This window comes from Pholcus phalangioides, unplaced genomic scaffold (genome assembly GCF_987345545.1).
Source record: "Pholcus phalangioides strain wild (caught in Gottingen) unplaced genomic scaffold, Ppha-v1.0 ptg000014l_1, whole genome shotgun sequence".
In the NCBI taxonomy this organism is placed as follows: Eukaryota; Metazoa; Arthropoda; class Arachnida; order Araneae; family Pholcidae; genus Pholcus; species Pholcus phalangioides.
In genome coordinates this window covers 5,149,772-5,168,044 of record NW_028301607.1, presented here as the reverse complement: position 1 = coordinate 5,168,044, position 18,273 = coordinate 5,149,772, and the positions used below count along the sequence as shown (strand labels likewise).

The window sequence follows — 18,273 nt, the reverse complement described above, 5'->3', positions numbered from 1 at the left end:
GAGTTTCGCAACCGTTCTTCGGAAAGTTTCCCTCGACTTTTTGAAATCTCTTGAATTCTCAAGACGTTTCTCAACCTCGGCAAAGACCCCAATTTCACGCACTGCCTGTAATCAACAGGTGGCGCAATGAAAAGAAAATCCCACATCGCACTCCCATTCACAACTGCGTCGAATTTATAAGAAAACAATCGAAGCCGGATCGCGTCATTAATTCTCTCTTTTCGGCTGAACAATCGACAACGAACCATGGTGTCGAAAACGCGAGTTTCATTCTCCGTGTTTATAGTGGTGTCTATTGGTGTCTTGGTCCGTCCTGGTTCTTCCGACGTCGACGACGTGTGTACCCCGTACGCGAAAAGCGTCAACGAATTCGGATCTCTGCTCATGCGCGAGTACACGAAGACCGAGGACGGCAACATCTTCCTGTCGCCCTTCAGCGTTTACGTCTCCACGGCCATGATGGCCGCCGGTGCCAGGGGCAACTCCCAGAGGCAGATCCAACAAGCCTTCGGTGTGCCCTCCTCGTCCAGCAGCAGTGGCGACGTCGGCGAGGGTCTGCTGACGTGGGAGGACGTGAAGGAGTCCACGAAGAGGATCGTCGAGGCGGTAGCGGAGTCCCGAGGTGAAGACGGGGAGAACACCTTCGGGATCGCCAACGCGATGTTCGTGGACAAATCCGTGGACGTCAGCGAGAGATACGCGGCGGAAATCAGTGATTTCTTCAAGGCTTTCGTCAAGCAAATGGACTTCAAGAACAACAGGGAACTGGCAAAGGATGAGATCAACCAGTTCATCTCGGAAGTCACCCGGGATATGATCCCGGAGATGTTGTTCAGACCGCTGAACCCGCAGCTGAGGATGATGCTGCTGAACGCTATCTACTTCCGAGGGAGCTGGACGTATGAGTTCGATAAGAACTCGACTCACGACGCGGTTTTTGCCGTTACGCCTGGGACGGGAAAAAAGGTGAGCCCGATTCTGTCAATCACGTCAACAAGAGGTATATTTACGGACAGGGCCGTCTTTAGAGTATTATGGGCCCCCGGACCAAGTGATTTTTCTGAGGCACTACCTGGCAAATTCTCGAAAATTTCAACCGGTTCTCATTTTTGTGAGGCCCCCGGACCGTGCCCGGGTAGTCCCATGCGTTAAGACGGCACTGTTTACGGATGGGGAGGGGGCTTAGTGGGCCACCCGGGGCGGCAAGTTCTTAGGATCAGAGATATATATTGAACAGGGAGGTTGGTCAAGAAAATTAGAGTAGAATGGGAGAAGCGTGGAAAAATGTCTATAAATAGCCCATAGGCAGTGCCGTCTTAATGCATGGGCCTATCCATGCACGGCCCTGGAGACCTCGGGATAAAAGAGGCCACACAACAATATGATTCTGGTTGAAATTTTCAAGACTAAGCATGTAAATTTGAATGGCCTTGCACATGGATGGTAAACCCATCAATACGCGCTTGCCGAGGGACTTTTTCAGTATGTGACAAAGCGAGTGACCTACAGAGTTTGCACGCATATGAGTGACCAAAAGAGTGCCCTTAGAGAGTAAGGGACTAGGTTAGCGAGCGACCGAAAGTAAGGCCTAGAGAGTTTCCGAGCATGTGAGTGACCAAAGCAGTGACCTAGAGTGTGAAGGAACAGGATGGGAGCGGCCCAAAAAGTGCGTGGGCATGTTAGTGTACGCAAAAGAATATTCTAGAGAGTTTGAGCATGGGAGTGACCTATATAGAAAGCGAGGGAAACAGTCAGTGAACGCCAAAAGAGTGTGACCTAAAGGGTGAGAGACGATGTCGGTGAGTGACTAAAAGAGCGATTTAAAGCAGCGGTTCTCAACCTTTAGAATCCCATGGTCCGTTTGAATTATATTTTCAGTGGAAGGACTGGATATAAACACGACTTTTGTCGTCCACTCACCTGGTCCCTCGCTTTCTATACCAATCTTTTGGTCGTTCACATGCTTGCACAGTAATTAGGTCATTCAAAAGCTTGCACAGTAATTAGGTCATTCAAAAGCTTGCACAATAATTTGGTCATTCAAAAGATTGCACACTGTTTTGGTCACTCATATGCTTACAAACACTCTAGGTCACTCTTTCGGCAGCTCACTGACCTGATCCCTCGCTCTCTGGGTCAATCGTTTGGTCATTCATAACCTTGCACACTGCTTTGGTCACTCACATGCTTCCACACTGTTTTGGTCACTCACATGCTTGCACAATAATTTGGTCGTTCACATGCTTGCACAATAATTTGATCACTCACAAGCATGCAAACACTCTAGGTCACTCTTTTGGCTGCTGGTCCCTCGCCTCTGTGGGTCACTCTTTCGGTCGTTCACATGCTTGCAGATACTCTAGGTCATTTTTCTGACTGCCCACTGACCTGATCCCTCGCTCTCTAGGTCAATCGTTTGGTCATCCACAAGCTTGCACATGGTTTCTGGTCACTTCCATGCTTGCACATTCTCTGGGTCACTCTTTTGGTCACTGCCATGCTTGCAAGTTTCCTATGAGTTACTTACCCCGACCCGGAGGTTCATACGGAGGTTCAGCATTAATTTTCTCAATTACAAAAAAAATTACATATGTTAAAAAATGTATACATTCTATCCCTGGGAGCACCATTGGCCCCCCCGAGGTTAACAATTCACCTTACAAAACAATTTACTTCACATTACAATTAAAATGACAAAACAAAAGATAACTACTACTATTACAGCTTACATTATACCTCGGGCAGCACCATTAACATCACGCGAGCAGGAATTCGATGGCCACGAGGTTATTACATTAGGACATCATTACTGCTTTAATAAATATACATTAATATACATGCGTCTTATTAGTCTCCCAAATGTTGAATATATGATCCATTCATATTACCTGACATCGACTGGAACATACACTGACGCAAACCAGTTCGAAATAATATAAATTTATTCAAATAATATGTTATGAATAAATAAAATTCCTATAATAACATGAATATATTCAAATATTAAAATGAACAAAATTTTAGCATGTGGCTATACACACAACACTTGCCATATGCACATTGTTATATTTATATTGCTATATGCATGTATACTGATAATATTTACACGCTATCCTGAGCCATATTTAAATATATATATATTGGAATGTTAGTGCTTGTGAAGGTTATCTTCTCTCTCTGGCTTTCCCAATATTCGCATTGATATATATGAGATGTTGGGTGGTGCCACTACCTTTGTTGCAGAAAATGCACATCATCCATGAAACCTAGCTTGAGCAATTCCTGTAGCACCATGTTGCGTGAGTAATTGATTTATATAAAAGTCTCCTTGAATTCTTGTGGTGCTAATCTTAGGGAAGATAGCGTATGTGACCCTTCCTTTGTTGCTATCATCCCAATATTCTTGCCACTTTTTAATGTTTTCGTGGTGTTCTTTAACCCAATGTAGTTTTGTATTAAATTTTTTAAAGCTCTTCTGCATTATTAGCATTCTGTAGTTTTTGTAATTTGGATTAGCGATTGCACATAAAGTTTATTTTGAATCTGTATAGATGTGGGCCTCGTATTTTTCATTTCCAAGGATATGTTTTGCCACATTGTATATTGCTAATAATTCTGCCAAAAAGGACGGTACTATTGTCTGACAATCTGTACATTTTTTCCGATGTTCTTTTGTTTTCATGATAGTACGTGTACGCACAGCCCACTCTGCTTAACATTTTGGAGCCATCTGTACAAAATGAACGTATGTTATTGTCCTTATAGTATTTTCGTCCCTTTCAATCTTGATTCTATTCCATGGTGGAATATTAGAGCAGTCTGGCTCTTGTATTTGAGAGTTTGTCCTTCAAATTGTGTAGACTCTTTCAATTTACTGATGTTATACCATTTTATTCGATTTTTCAGAGTAATGTTGATTGGAGGTATTCCTGCTAGTGTGAACAATGCCTCGTACGAAACCGTCGAATAGCATTTCGTTATATCTAACAAGAATTGCCTTTGTATTTGAAGAAGTTTGTTATTATGTGTTGTTTTGTCTTCAAACCATACTTCGTATAACCATAAATTATTTTATTTTCTATGTCTTCCAAATAAATCTTCTTTAAAACTTCCGGCTTCGTACCCCATGTTGCCCGCGAGTTTCTTTTCAATTCGTGATGTTTTTTTCCTTTGATATAGTGCAGATGATCACCCCATGTGAAATTCCGGTTCAGTATTACTCCCATGTATTTTAAAGCTGGTTTTGTATAATGGGAAAATTGGCCAATCTGATTGACGGGAGGCTTTTAGTTTTCCTCTTTTCTTTACAAATCGAAAACACGCACTTTTCTTTGTTGAATTTTAGTCCAAAGATGTCAGCCCGTTCTTGAGTTTTCATGAGTATATGTCTTGTCTTTTTTATAAAGTGTTTGGGGGGCACTGCCGCAGAGACCATTATCAAAATATCATCGGTAAAGGCCTGTATGTTGACATCTTTTCCAGGGTTGATTTTCAAGGGTTCGTTGATAGCCAGATTCTATAATGTCGGCCCTAGGACCGACCCCTGAGGCACCCCAGTGTTGCATTTATGTATTTTCCCATTCTCATTAACGATAGATCTGTCCGTCAGATAACTATAGAGGTATATGCTGAATGTCAATCCTTGATATAATGTGTTTAAGAGGAGTTATCTTCAATGCGTTGAATGCATTGATTATATCAAGTGATATTAGACAAACGATTCGATCTCGCCTGAAGTTGCTTTTGACTATATCTTTGACATTTTGGAGGGCGTCAATAGCTCCTTTTCCTTTTCGGAACCCATATTGATTGTGCTGAAATATTCCGTTCTTCTGTACATAAAATTCGAACCGGTTACCTGTACATGTTTCAAATATATCTTGCCGATATCTGTTAAGAGGCAAATAGGCCTAAAATTAAAAGCTTTTTCCTGGCCTATGATTATCTTTGGGATATATACAGCTTTTCCTTCTTTCCATAGCTGTGGGAATATTCCTTTCTGTACGATATTGTTAAATAATGAGATCAGGTTTTTTTTTCCTGTATAATATAATTTCCATATTGATTTCGTAATGCCGTCTGGACCTGGTGCCGCGTCTTTTCCTATAACCTTGAAGATTATATCGATTTCTTGCACTCCGATGGGTTTACACTGTTCAGAGTCTTGTACAGAATCTGTCTGAGGATTTTCATTCTGATCTTCCGTTTTGGTTTATGAAGTAATGGGAATTCAGCTCGTCAATAAGATCCTCTAGGCTGTCAACTGTTCTTCCCGTAGGTAGCACCGCCTTCTTCATATATCCTTGGGTAACGGTTTCTTGTTCATCAGTATTCCATATCCTTGAGAATACTCATTACTTTTGGTTATATATCTGATGTATGCTTTAAAAGAATTGTTTTTAGTTTCTTTGATCAGTTTCTTGTATTTGTTGTATTCTGCTTTATACAGAAGTAGAAGTCGGTTTCTCTCTTCCACGTTTTTAATCTTTTGACATCTTCTACGCAGTGCTCGTACTTTACTTCTTTGTATTTGCAAATTGCTGCTCCACCACGGAGTTTGTCTATTCTTGTTTATTGTAGATGATTGACATGTTTTAATAACTGCTCTATGCATGTTTTGTACGTATTGTTCAAGATCAGCATCATCTCCCACTCCTATGTGTTGCTCCCACGTATGTTCGATTTTTTGCATGAAGACTTGATTATTAATATTCAAGTTTATTAATATTTGCAAGTTTCCTATATCAATCTCTTTGTCGTCCACTGACCTGGTCCCTCGCGGTCTCTTGGTCAGTCTTTTGATTTTTCACATGCTTGCACAATGTTTTGGTCACTAGAATGCTTGCCAACACTCTAGTCACTCTTTTGGCTGTTGGTCCCTCGCTCTCATTTGCCGCCCTGGGCCATAGCCCCTTAAGCCCCCCCCCCCTGTAAATATGCCACAGGTCTCAAATTATGTCTTCTTTTCCCCCCCCCCCTGTCATTCTAGGTCAAAATGATGTGGAAGGAAAACCCACAATTCCCGTATTATTCCGACGACTACGGCGACAAGTACCTGATGATGCCGTACGCGGGAGGAGACACCGCAGCGATATTCGTGTTGCCAAAATTAGAGGACCAACTTCCAGACATGTCGAAGATCTCGGTGTGTGACGTCCTCGGCAACATGGACCTCGGCCACCCGGTCGACCTGGGCATCGTCGCGATCCCCCGTTTCAAGTTCGAACACAAGAAAGAGCTGGTCGACGTTCTCGCGGATATCGGGATCAAAGACGTCTTCGACCTGAATACAGCCGACTTCTCCGGGATCACCGGCAAGAACGACCTTCACGCGTCCCGCGTGGTCCACAAAGCCCACATTCAAGTCGACGAGGTGGGCAGCGAGGCCGCCGCGGCGACCGTTGACTTAATGTCTTTCAGGTCCATAGGGTCCTGGAAACCGCAGTTCTTTGCAGATCGGCCTTTCCTGTTCTACATCGTCGACCTGAAGAATAGCATAGTGATGTTCGCGGGGCGAGTCGTTGATCCGATGCCCTGAGGACGGACCATACGTCCGGGTCTCCGCGCACGACCGACTTCCTGGCTGTAGATAAACAAGAACTAGATGGGCATATCTGTTTGAATTGAACTGCCTGTTACTCCCATTTGCATTACGCGAGCTCTCGATTTCTGCAGCTTATTCATTACTATTAAATATTTATGAATGTAAACTATTTTTGAAACTTATGTGTTCACTTTTCCCAGGTAATTCGAAGCCGGGAGGAGCGGTAATGGGGCAACCCCTGTCTACTCGTAACTAAATTTTTGTCCCCTTTCTAAAGTTTCTGTCCCTCCCGCTCTCATCCGATGGCTTGTGCCCCTACCCCCCCCCCTCTTATCTCAATTTCTGCCCTAATAACCGCTCTAATTTGAATTCCTTCCTTCTATCTATCTTATCTGAAGTTCTCTTCCCCCCCCCCCAACCACTCCAATGTTAATCTCTCATAGAGTTTATATTACTGGAGGGAACATCCAGCCGCCGCGACGGCAGTGACATCAAACGCAAGGAAATCACGTGACTCGGTGAAAACAAACTTCCCGCCTGGAAATTTGCCCCGCCCATAGAAATGTACAGTTCGGTCTCTAAATATTGAGTTTGAAAGATTAAAAAAAAAAGATAGAGAACTCATCTAAAGATGAAAAAAGATTAAATTATTTCTTTCATCAATTCTGGAATTTTCTGTCATTAATGCTGAAATAATTAATTCTTTCATTAATGCAAAAATTATTTCTTTCATTGATTCTAAAATTATGTCTCATTAATTCTGGAATTACCTCTTTCATTAATTTTGGAATTATCACTTTCATCATTGCTGAAATTATCTCTTTCATTAATTCTAGAATTTCTTCTTTCATTAATTTTGGAATTATTTCTTACCTAAATTCTGAAATTATCGCTTTCATTAATTTCGGAACTATTTCTTACGTTAATTCTCGAATTATCACTTTCATTAGTTTTGGAATTATCACTTTCATCAATCTGAAATTATCTTTCATTAGTGTTTGAATTATATCGTTCCTTAATTCTGGAATTATCTCTTTCCTTAATTCTGGAATTATCACTTTCATCAATCTGAAATTATCTTTCATTAGTTCTCTTTCCTTAATTCTGAATTATCTCTTTCCTTAATTCTGGAATTATATTTCATTTATTCCCGAATTATCTTCCATTAATTCAGGAGTTATCGCTTTTTCTTTCATTAATTTGGAATTATCTCTGTCATTTATTCTAGAGCCTAGTGTCTTTCATCAATGCTGAAATTATCTTTTTCTTTAATTCTGGAATTATCTTTTTCTTTAATTCTGGAATTATCTTTTTCTTTAATTCTGGAATTATCTTTTTCTTTAATTCTGGAATTATCTTTTTCTTTAATTCTGGAATTATCTTTTTCTTTAATTCTGGAATTATCTTTTTCTTTAATTCTGGAATTATCTTTTTCTTTAATTCTGGAATTATCTTTAATTAATTTTATTATCATTTTTATCAATGCTGAAATTATCTCATATTAATTCTAGAATATTTTCTTTCATTAATTCAGGAATTATCTCTTTCATTAATTCTAGAATTATCTCTTTCATTAATTCTAGAATTATCTCTTTCATTAATTCTAGAATTATCTCTTTCATTAATTTTGGAATTATCTCATCGATGCCGAAATTATCTCTTTCATTTATTGTTTTAAATTCCTGTGGATGCCATAAGAAAATAACGGGAGATTGTGTTTGTTTTCACCGAGTCACGTGATCTTCCGACGAATGATGTTGCGGGACACCGTTCTCAGCACTGCCAAGGCGGAGACCGCTGACGTCATACTCTCTCCAGCAATATAAGCTGGATGGAATCTCCGCCATCCGCTGTTATCTCAAGTTCTAACCCCCCCCCCCCTTCCATTCCACTCTTATCTGGATTTCTGTGCTGTTCCCGCTGTTTAGTGTAAAATAGTCTACATTAAATTTCTTCCGCTGTTTTCTCATTTGAGTTTTTGTCCTTACCCGCCTCTCGCGTCTAAATTTCTGCTCCTTTCCTTGCTCTTTTCATAATTTCTGTTGCTGTCTCCTGAATTGCCTCTATCCATTCTTTTCATAATTTCTCTCCCTGTCCGCTATTCGGGTTTTCCTAGGAGCAGGTTTCCTGTGCCGCGCGCAACGTGATTCGCCCAGCGCGACACGCCGTCCACTCACCAATAAGAAAAGCAGCATGGCTGTTTTCCTACAGAGCGCAATACGCCTGACGACAGCGCTTTACGTCGGGCGTGATTGGCCGACTGTTTATGGAGGAGTCAAAATGCGTCGTGCGCCGCGGTTTTGCCGATATTCTCTTCACTCTAGTGTGTTTTCGTTCCCTTCCCTTCAAACCGGAGCATGCAGACGACAGAATAGCTGATGCCAAAGCCATATACTTTACATAGCCGCCCTGATCTGACGCGCCTCGCTAGGAAAACACAAACGCGTAGCGTGATTATGTAACACGTTTCTGTCTGTGCGAAATAGTCTAATTCGATTCGCGCTGCGCAACGAACCTATTCCTAGGAAAACCCGGCTTTATCGCAATTTCTGCTCCTTTCCTTGCCCTTTTTTTGAGAAATTTCTGTTCTTCCCGCTCACACATGAATTTGTGCTGCTCCCTCTATCCTTTGTTCGACTGCTTGAAAAAATTTCCCTGATCTTTTCCAAATTTCTGACCCATACGTACCCCCTTCCTGCCGTCTTCTGAACCTTTACCCTCCCCTCCCCTTCGTTAATTTCTGATCATTTTCTCAACTGGCGCCTCTTATCCTTGCTCTTACTTTGAAGTCCTACCTTTCTTGTTTTCAACTAAATTTCTGCCTTTTCTGAAGTTTTGACCAGCCCCGCCCCCATTTTTCTCTGTCCTATTTTTCCATTTCGTAGTTACAAAGTGTAATTTACGAGTAATAAACCCGACAACGCTCTTCTTCACTGTAATAGGAGCATATAGGAAAAGGAAGCGGACTCTCTTATGCTAAGATGGCACTGCATAAATCCAGGGCAATCTTAACGCATGGGCCTATCCAGAATGTCCATAGGGGTCTTACATGATGAGATCTGGCACTATGTCTTCGGGAATTAGTAAATATGTAAGCTATTATTTCTAGTAATGCATTTGGTTAGGTCCATGATGTTGAGATGCGTATGGATCTCACCCTCTTCCCTCCCCCCCCCCACAAAAAAAACTACATAGTAAGGGTCTCGTTCCTAGTTGAGGTGGGTGGTGGGGGGGGGGTGTACGGGCAAAAAATGGTTAAGAAATACTAGATAACATCATCGAAAGCAAGTGGCATTCCCGGGGGCGTCTGTTTTAGACTTCGGACAGACCTTTTAAACATATGTACCCACCATCGGCCCAGGAGAGGGGACTTGTGACTTTCACGGACCCCTTGTCAATAACATGTATAAAAGCCATTATTCCATTACAAAATATTATTCAATTATGTACAGTATATAACAATAATTTGTTTTCTCATGGACCACCCGAAATCTCTCCAAGAACCCCTGGTTAAGACCCTAGGATATTGTGTGGGCGTTCCGGAAATTGAATGCCCTCGCAGAAGGTATTGAATTTTGGACGTACTTTTGATCCGCTGTTTGAACATTTCATGGAATTCGCTCTGCAGGGCTTCGCCGTTGATCTCCGAGGCCCGGCGGTGAGGACCACATCTCATCATCGCTGATGAAGCAGCACCGTTATTACTTAGACGATAGTAATGACCACGTATCATCATCATCACTGTGTTGTAATCCGATGGCAAGGTCCCTATTTGGGTATCCGCAGCCGCCATTTCGATCCCTTTTTCTGGATCACTTCAATTTTTAATCCCAGCGAGAAAAATTATATATAAAAAAAAGAGCGACACACGCGACGACACACTCATCACGTGATCTTCAATTTCATCATCACCTCGTCAGCCCCGAATCTCGTAAACATATTGCTCGGAAGCCGACATAACATGCAAGTCTCCGAAAAAAATCAAGGGATCCTTGTAATGACGGAACACTTTTCGCCTGCCATTTACAAGTTTCGAAGCTGCCATGCATGGCCCCCACATCCTGAAACAGGGCCCCTAGGCTGGGATTTTTTACGGGCCCTCCGACCAGACTTTCACTGGGCCCCCTTTATGATGAATTTATAGCGTGAAAAACAAAAAAATGATTAAAATCCTCCCGGGCCCCAGGGCTGGAGCCTTGTCAGCCCACCCCTTGTGGGGGCCATGCTGCCATGACCATAAATGTAACGTATGTTACGGGACATATTCTAAACAGAGATATGCTGGGACTCATGCTGCTACCTGTCGGGCAAAAACAAAACAATTTGTTCTAATTCTCCGGATGATGTAGAATTTGTCATCTTTAGTAATTATTCTTTGGGAAAGATCACAAACTGTTTTCTTATCGCAAAAATGTATTTACAATAATAACCCCAGAAGGCATGAAATGCACTTACACTGGAAAAGGTGGGACAAATGAACGTGCCTGGCAACCCTGACAAGAAACCTGCGACTCCTGCTGCCACCTATCAAACAAAAAAGAAAACTGGTTTTTTTAGGTGAAGCATGGATGTGTTCGATGTGGAAGGTCCGCATCAGAAATAGGAGTTTTGCATGTTTGGTGCAAAGAGATATTGATTACAAATTTACTTACCTTCACAGGAGCTAGAAACTTACCCCCCCCCCCAACAAGGAATCCCTTTAAAGGGCCCAAAAATGCCCTCCTCAAAAAGTTTTGAATAAATTACCACTAATAATGCACATTTAAAAAATATGCACAAAATGCAGAATTATTATGGGTCACTCAAAAATTGCAAAAATTAACATTTTCAACATCAATAAAGGCCAAGAATGAAATTAAAAATCCTGCAACCCTCAAAGTCTTACAGCGACGTCATTCAAACAACACAAGATTGGATACAGCCGAGGTGCTGGCTGTATCAGCACCTCCTACAAAATATAAGGCCTCTTTAGAGTGTCTGCCATAAACGTCACTCGGGCTACCTAGCAAGTTTGCCACATTTTAAAACACAGCGTCCTATTTCGTTTCTTCTTATTTTGGCGTAGAATCTTCCTGATTGGCTCACAAATACCGCATGGTGATTGGATGTGGGGCCATAGAAATCGCCAATTCTGAGCCTGATCATTTCTTCTCCTTACAACGATGCATTTACAGGAGAAGCACGTATCGAACAGTGCTCTGATGATCGTACAGTAGAGCCGATCTAACCGAACTAGCGGCATGAAGCTAGGCATCGTTCCGTACCCAGTCGGACTCACTCTAACTGAAATATTGTAGGGTTTAAATTATATTTAATCTAATTTTGTAATTCTACCCCCAAACGACTTGACTAAATTCCCATAATGGCACTTGAACTGAAGAAGCAACCGATATGTTTCTTTCATGGACACTCGTTATCCCCGGGCAACAAAGCATGGTCCACCATGGCGGAAACCTTTAGCAACCAGAAGGTTCGACCAGCGGTACAGAGCCAAGCTGCCGTCAAATACCTCGCTAGAATTGCTGAGCATTTCACCCTTTGGAGACGAGTCCATCCACGGAACATGTCGGGTCACTTCAAGACTCACTCGTGCCCTGCTGATGACATTCTAGAGAAAGCCTTCCTGGTCTACCTGGAACTCCGGAGACAGCCGAAAGATGGCAGCACGCTCCAGCTAGAGCTTGCAATCCGGCAGAACTTCGTTCAACTCCTCCGAGCCGACAGCAGCTGCTTTTTCAACCAGCCGTCGCGCAAGGTAGTTGCAGAAAACTACTACACGAGGATAAACGAAGCAATCTACCAAATTGTCCGGAAGCGGGACAAAATCCCGGAGTTCCTCGTACCCGCCCCAGCGAAGGTGATCCCCCCAAAAAGCAGTGGTGAAAATCAAGCTGCAAAAGACAACAACACGCCTCAAGGACTGAACGTCCCCGCAGATCTCGCACAACCAGGCAAAGCCCCTGAACGATCTGCGGACAAACCGGGAACCAAGACCGGAGAGAAAGGCGAAGAAACCACCGTTAAAGCCTCCCCGGACTCCCATCCGACGGCGGCACCGGTTCAAACTGACCAATCGCACGCTTCTCCAGAAGACGAAGCCCCGCCCACAACGGTCGGCGATCAAGACGGCCAGAAGCAGCCGGTTCCTGAGCGAAGCAGGCCCTCGCTACTGATCCGGTGCGGTCGACGATGGCGCACGGTGGCGAAAAAAATTAAGGACACATGCAACGCCGCGTGTGAAGTGAAATTCTCGCGTGGCGATTACAAAATCAATTTTTCGGACTCTAACGACCGTGACAGAATAATCGAGTTCCTGTCCAAAGAGGAAATACCAATTCTCAGGCAGTCCGCTCAAGCTGCGGACATTTTCAGCGTAATCTTACGCGGACTCGATTCAGCAATACCAGCTGAAGAAATACTTCAGGAACTTACTGATGAGGGCTTCAAGCCGATCAGAGTGACCCCAATAAGATCACGAAGACGAAGGATTCGGTCCAAAATCCTACCCTTATGGAAAGTCGACCTGCCCAACAGCGACGAATCCAAAGAAATATTTGGACTCAAGCAACTTCTCCTAGTTGCTATTTCTGTCGAGAAGCACCGACGGAATCCAAATCGAAAGTCTCCGACACTTTGCTTTCGCTGCTTAAATTGGGGTCACTCTGGTGTCTCGTGTGAGCTCCCTCAAAGATGTATGTTTTGTCCCGGTTCCCATGACCGGAAGCAATGTCCCAAAAAGCGTGGAATTGATCCCCCTGAATGCTGCAATTGTGGTGAAAACCATCCAAGCACCTCGAGAAAGTGCAAAGTGTTCAAAAGTGAACTTGCAAAAATGAAGGGGAACCTCGAACACCAGGAAAATCCCACGTCAGACGCCGAGACCATACATCCCGCGATTTTTCGAAGATCAGGGAAAAATTTCAAAAATCCAAAATATATCCCGAGGAAAGTTTGGGAAAGCTTCCTAACCCACAAGAACTCGAACCTTCAGAAAAAAGCTGCCACAGGCAATTCGAACCTCCCCGCTGACAGCAGTGATGACAAGCCACCTGCATCTACGGACTTGGTGAAGGAAACCAGCGGAGCAGAAAAACACAAGTCCCAGCCTACGGACTTTAGCCACCCTATCGAGAAGGATGACAACTCGAGGCTCCAAGGCGTGAAGAAAAAGACTCCGCCCCGACCCAGAACCGATGGCACTGGGCATGAGTGCTCCCCGGGCCCATCCGGACCTTATGACGGCAGCGCAAGTGCCACCTCCTCCGACCAAGTAGAAGCTGACGAAGCTCGTAAGCCCGCCTCCCCGGCCTCTGTCTACTCGCCCTCGACATCGTCAACGTCCTCGGACTCGGACTCTGAATCGTCCGCCAGTCTCGACTCAGCACGGGACTTATTCGACTTTGCCAAGGCATGCATTCAGGATTCTGTCCAGCAATGCTCAAAGAAAGAGAGACGAGCAACTCTGCAGAAATTTTTGAAAGAGGCAGATCGCATTCTCGGCAGATAACCGAAGAGAATGAAGGAGCAAAGAAGCAGCTCCCATAACTAGCAACATTAGCGTTGCATATTCTATCTTTTTCTTCATTTCATCTTCCCATCCTTTTCGAGAATATTTTCTAAAAAATTCCCATAAAAATTTCAAAACTTAAAAACTTTCAAAAAAAAAAAAAAAAAAAAAAATATATATATTTTATTTTTTCTCTTCTCCATCTATCGCTACGAACTTTTTTAATATGACTAATTCTATTCCTCTTTTTCTTCACCTTCTAATTAATAATTTTTAATAAATTGTATTTTTGTGTATTTTCATTCCTTTTCAGCCAATCCCTGACAAGCAACTCTTCCGACCAATGAGGATGAGACACGACGAACCAAGATGGCGTCGCAGAAGCAGTCCACTTTACTTTTCCTGCCGAAAATATTAATAAGTAATATGACTAATAAGTTCGGAAAGACATGTTTGATTTTTCCTGGTTAATTAATTTAAATTAATTAACGTTGACATGCTCCCTAATTCTGACATACCACACGCACTTCACAATCCACATACATTTGCACCCTTGCCTTTCTCTTCACAGTGGTCCCCCGCGGGCCGGTTCAGAAGGCGGCAGATGTCTGAAAACAGATAGGCCCCGCCAGAAATCTTTTTAACTTTGAACTTTGAACTTTGAACTTTGAACTTTAACTTTGAACTTTGAATATTCTGAGGGAAAACGGACTACTTACTGACGTCACAAGCAGCGTGCGGAGGCCTTCTATCTCTATGGTGCTGGCTGTATGGGGGGGGGAATTCCCTGCTCGTGCCAGTATCATCGTTGGGAGGAAAAGAAATCATCGGGCTCATAATTGGCGATTTCTATGCCCCACATCCAATCTCTATGCTATATTTGTGAGCCAATCAGGAAGATTATACGCCAAAATAAAGAAATGGAGAAACGAAATAGGATGCTGTGTTTCAAAATGTGGCAAACTTGCTAGGTAGTCTTAATGACGGCGCAATGGTGGTCGAGTGGTCATAGTGACGGACTCTCATCGCGAGGACCCGGGTTCGAACCCCACCGTCACCATAGTGGTGGTCGGCTGAAGTTGGTTTTCTGTGGTTTCCAACTTCAAGGCGCGAATGCGAGCCAATCTCCCCGTTAAAAAGTCTCGCCACAGAGAGCAACAGGCCTACAAACAGCACAAATGTAATTCAATTATAACACTTCCCTTCTGAAATATAGATGGCAGCACTGAAAAATCAAACACAACACTACATATGCACTCAGACTGTTAAGCCCCGTTCACATGTACAATAAAACAGGGAAGTTCCCGGTAACGGGGATTTCCGCTACAAACCGTTCACATGACGCTAAGTTTATGCCGATAATCCCCCCCCCTTCTTTCCGGAAGTCGTCACTGGTTACTTACGTTGACAGAGTGGGAGCCATGTTCTGGTTTGGTGGTGGCGGTGGTTACGTAGGTTGAACGGAAGCGATTGATTCAAGATGGTTGACGAAGGAGCTTATAGCAGTTTTCGCGGCGCAAAGGATTATGGGATACAAGGTCGGTGTCGACCTCCAATCCACCCCCAAGTAAGATGTGCTTTTTTTTTTTATGAGCCTCTCTCCCACCTTTTTCTTCCCTACGAGGGGAAAAAAGTTGTCATGCCGGTAATTACCACCAAAGCGACCCCCAATCTTGCACATGTGAACGGGGCTTTAGGTACACATACAGTTACACCTCCGGCACAACTCACTAGGTAGTAAATCGCCCATAAATGGTGATAGACCCGAGTTGCGCTCGGTTTGAAAGAAAGAAAGAAAAGAAAGTCTTAATGGCGTTTATGACAAACAGTGCAGAGGCCTTCTATCTCTAGAAGGTGCTGATCAGCACCTCCTAGATACAGCACAGACAGAGAAAGAGAGGGAAAAAGGGGGGAAAACAACCAGAGTTTCTAGGGGGAAAAAAGCTGGAGAAAAGAGGGAAAAAAGTTTTCATAAGATAAAGAACCCGAGAGATAAGTAGCCAACTTTCCCATTCTAAATAATTTTTTGTAGCTTTAATAATTGCATTATGCCGCTAATTTTTTGTTTTTATGTGTTTCTGGGTGAGATGAAATTTACTCTTTAAACTTTTTCATAGTTTTTTGAGGATGACACCTTTGGACCCTTTCCTTGTGAGACAAATGGAGCAGCTTACGATATAATGAGAATCCTACGTGGTCGTTTGCTCTTAGAAAAAGGGGATGCGGTTCCAACGTTACATTGTTAATTTATATACTATTTTTGTCATATTTCAATAGTACATACATATAGATATTTGTTTTAAATTCTACAACAGTCATATCAATATGTTGAAAGCCAATAATGATCCAACAATGATGTTGAAAGCCAATAATGATCCAACAATGATGTTGAAAGCCAATAATGATCCAACAATGATGTTGAAAGCCAATAATGATCCAACAATTATGTTGAAAGCTATATGTAATAGCGCATATAGTTTCTACTAATTTAAATGAAAACCTTGTGCAGCTCGAGCTGCACAGATTTTAAAAGGAAAAATGGTCCAATGTGCTCTGAGCAAAGGCAGAAGATCGGTATTCTCATATGTGGACGGATTGGTTGTCTTAGCACAGGGGCAGGAGCTGTCGAAAGGAAGGAAACGCGAAAGTATGGAGGACCCAAGTTCACTTCTACAAATCGTGACAAGAAGGAAAAAGTTCTGAACATTGATTTTACTGCCGGAATCATAGCTGTCACGAAAGAAATTAATGAGTTCTGTGTTACGGACCGCGTAGTTGGAATATACGCAAACAATATCCTTCGATTTGTAACGGATCTATTTGCTAAAGATCTGGTTGGACAGATGAACGTCGTGACCGTTGAAAGTATCCGAAAACTTTGCCGGAGAACTATGCTTGTATGCTGATATCGCTTGCAGTACGTACGATCACTTCCGATGACGATACTGTGCCACCGCTTCTTGGTATTTGCGATACGCCTCACTCTAATCGTGGTCTGGGTCTCAAATTGGAAGGAGCCTTCGTTGGTGAGGTAAGTCACATGATGTCTGTCTCTCGGAATGATTTCTCCACATTATGAAAAGTTATCGTAGAGATTGTGCCTGGGGATGATGTTTGAGGATCAATGAATGGTTCCACTTTTTCTTTTCTCCTCCCTGCAAGGACTTTTGGTCCTGGAGCAAGACTCCGAAGCAGCAACAAAAGAATGTGACGATGATGTCTTTCCCGATACGTAAGATCCACCAGTAACTGTCCACTAGATTGGATGGACTGTGATGTTTCATGGGAATATTTTTCTTCATATCACTGTAATCATTTTTTCTTTTTGCTTCTGTCCCGCCCATTTAACAGAACTGTGATGTTTGTCATGTTGTTCTGTCCTGACAATTTCCACTCGATGTTAAACACTTGCTGTCATCTCTGCTGAGTGCTTGCTTGTGCCATGTATGTTTTCTTTCAGGTGGCAGAAGAGCTGAAGCGAGTGATTGGCAGTCGACATGCCACGAGTCCACGGGACAGTGAGCAATGATGACATGGACAGACACGAGCTGCTGGAAGGGGACGGACGTTTGGTTCCATTCTGTTGCTCCTTTGGGCGATGAGTGGCGTTCTTTCGTGGGCTGGTGGAGCCGAGGGCCGCCGAGATGTTTCTGCTGGGTCGGAGATCTGGTGGTGCGATACTGGCAGGCGGTCCACCTGTGCTCCTTCTTAGCCGATGAAGGTTTCCAGGAGCTTCCTGGAGTGTGGCTGCTGCTGCTTGGAATGGAGTGGGGTCCAGGTGGGGGCGGACCAGGTAGCTTGCGAGTCGGGGGATGTTCAGGTGTGTTCTTTCAACATGGCCCAGCCGCAAGGAAATCCGCTTATATCCCTCAAGGGACAGAGCGGGGACCATTATTAGTGTTATGTTATATTCACATTAATCCTAGAATACTTACACAAAAAAAGGATATAAAACTGCATATTAACTGCCCATAACTATACTAACTGCCTATAAGTATTCTAGGGTTAAACAGAGTTCAGCTAATCGCTGAACGACAACTCATACGGTGCCTATGCGTACTTTATTATGAGACCGTGTAAGTTTCGGGACGATTAGACTCAATTCGGGTAGACAAACAGCTGCTTATTGTGTAAAGTATCCCATTAAAAAATAAATTGGCGTTTGTAAACTTCATAATTTTATTCACAATAATGTACAGTGAAACCTGTACGAGATGGAACG

The 18,273-nt window shown here is 43.1% G+C and overlaps 1 protein-coding gene across 1 annotated transcript; it reads left to right on the top strand.

The window, feature by feature from the left end:
* Window positions 1–218: 218 nt before the first annotated feature.
* LOC149078019 (serpin B6-like) lies at window positions 219–6,710 on the top strand. The gene is made up of 2 exons (XM_089241425.1): window positions 219–966; window positions 5,990–6,710. The coding sequence occupies exons 1-2, from the start codon at window positions 247–249 to the stop codon at window positions 6,536–6,538; spliced, it is 1,269 nt and encodes a 422-aa protein (XP_089097551.1). The 5' UTR covers window positions 219–246; the 3' UTR covers window positions 6,539–6,710.
* The last annotated feature ends 11,563 nt before the right edge of the window (window positions 6,711–18,273 follow it).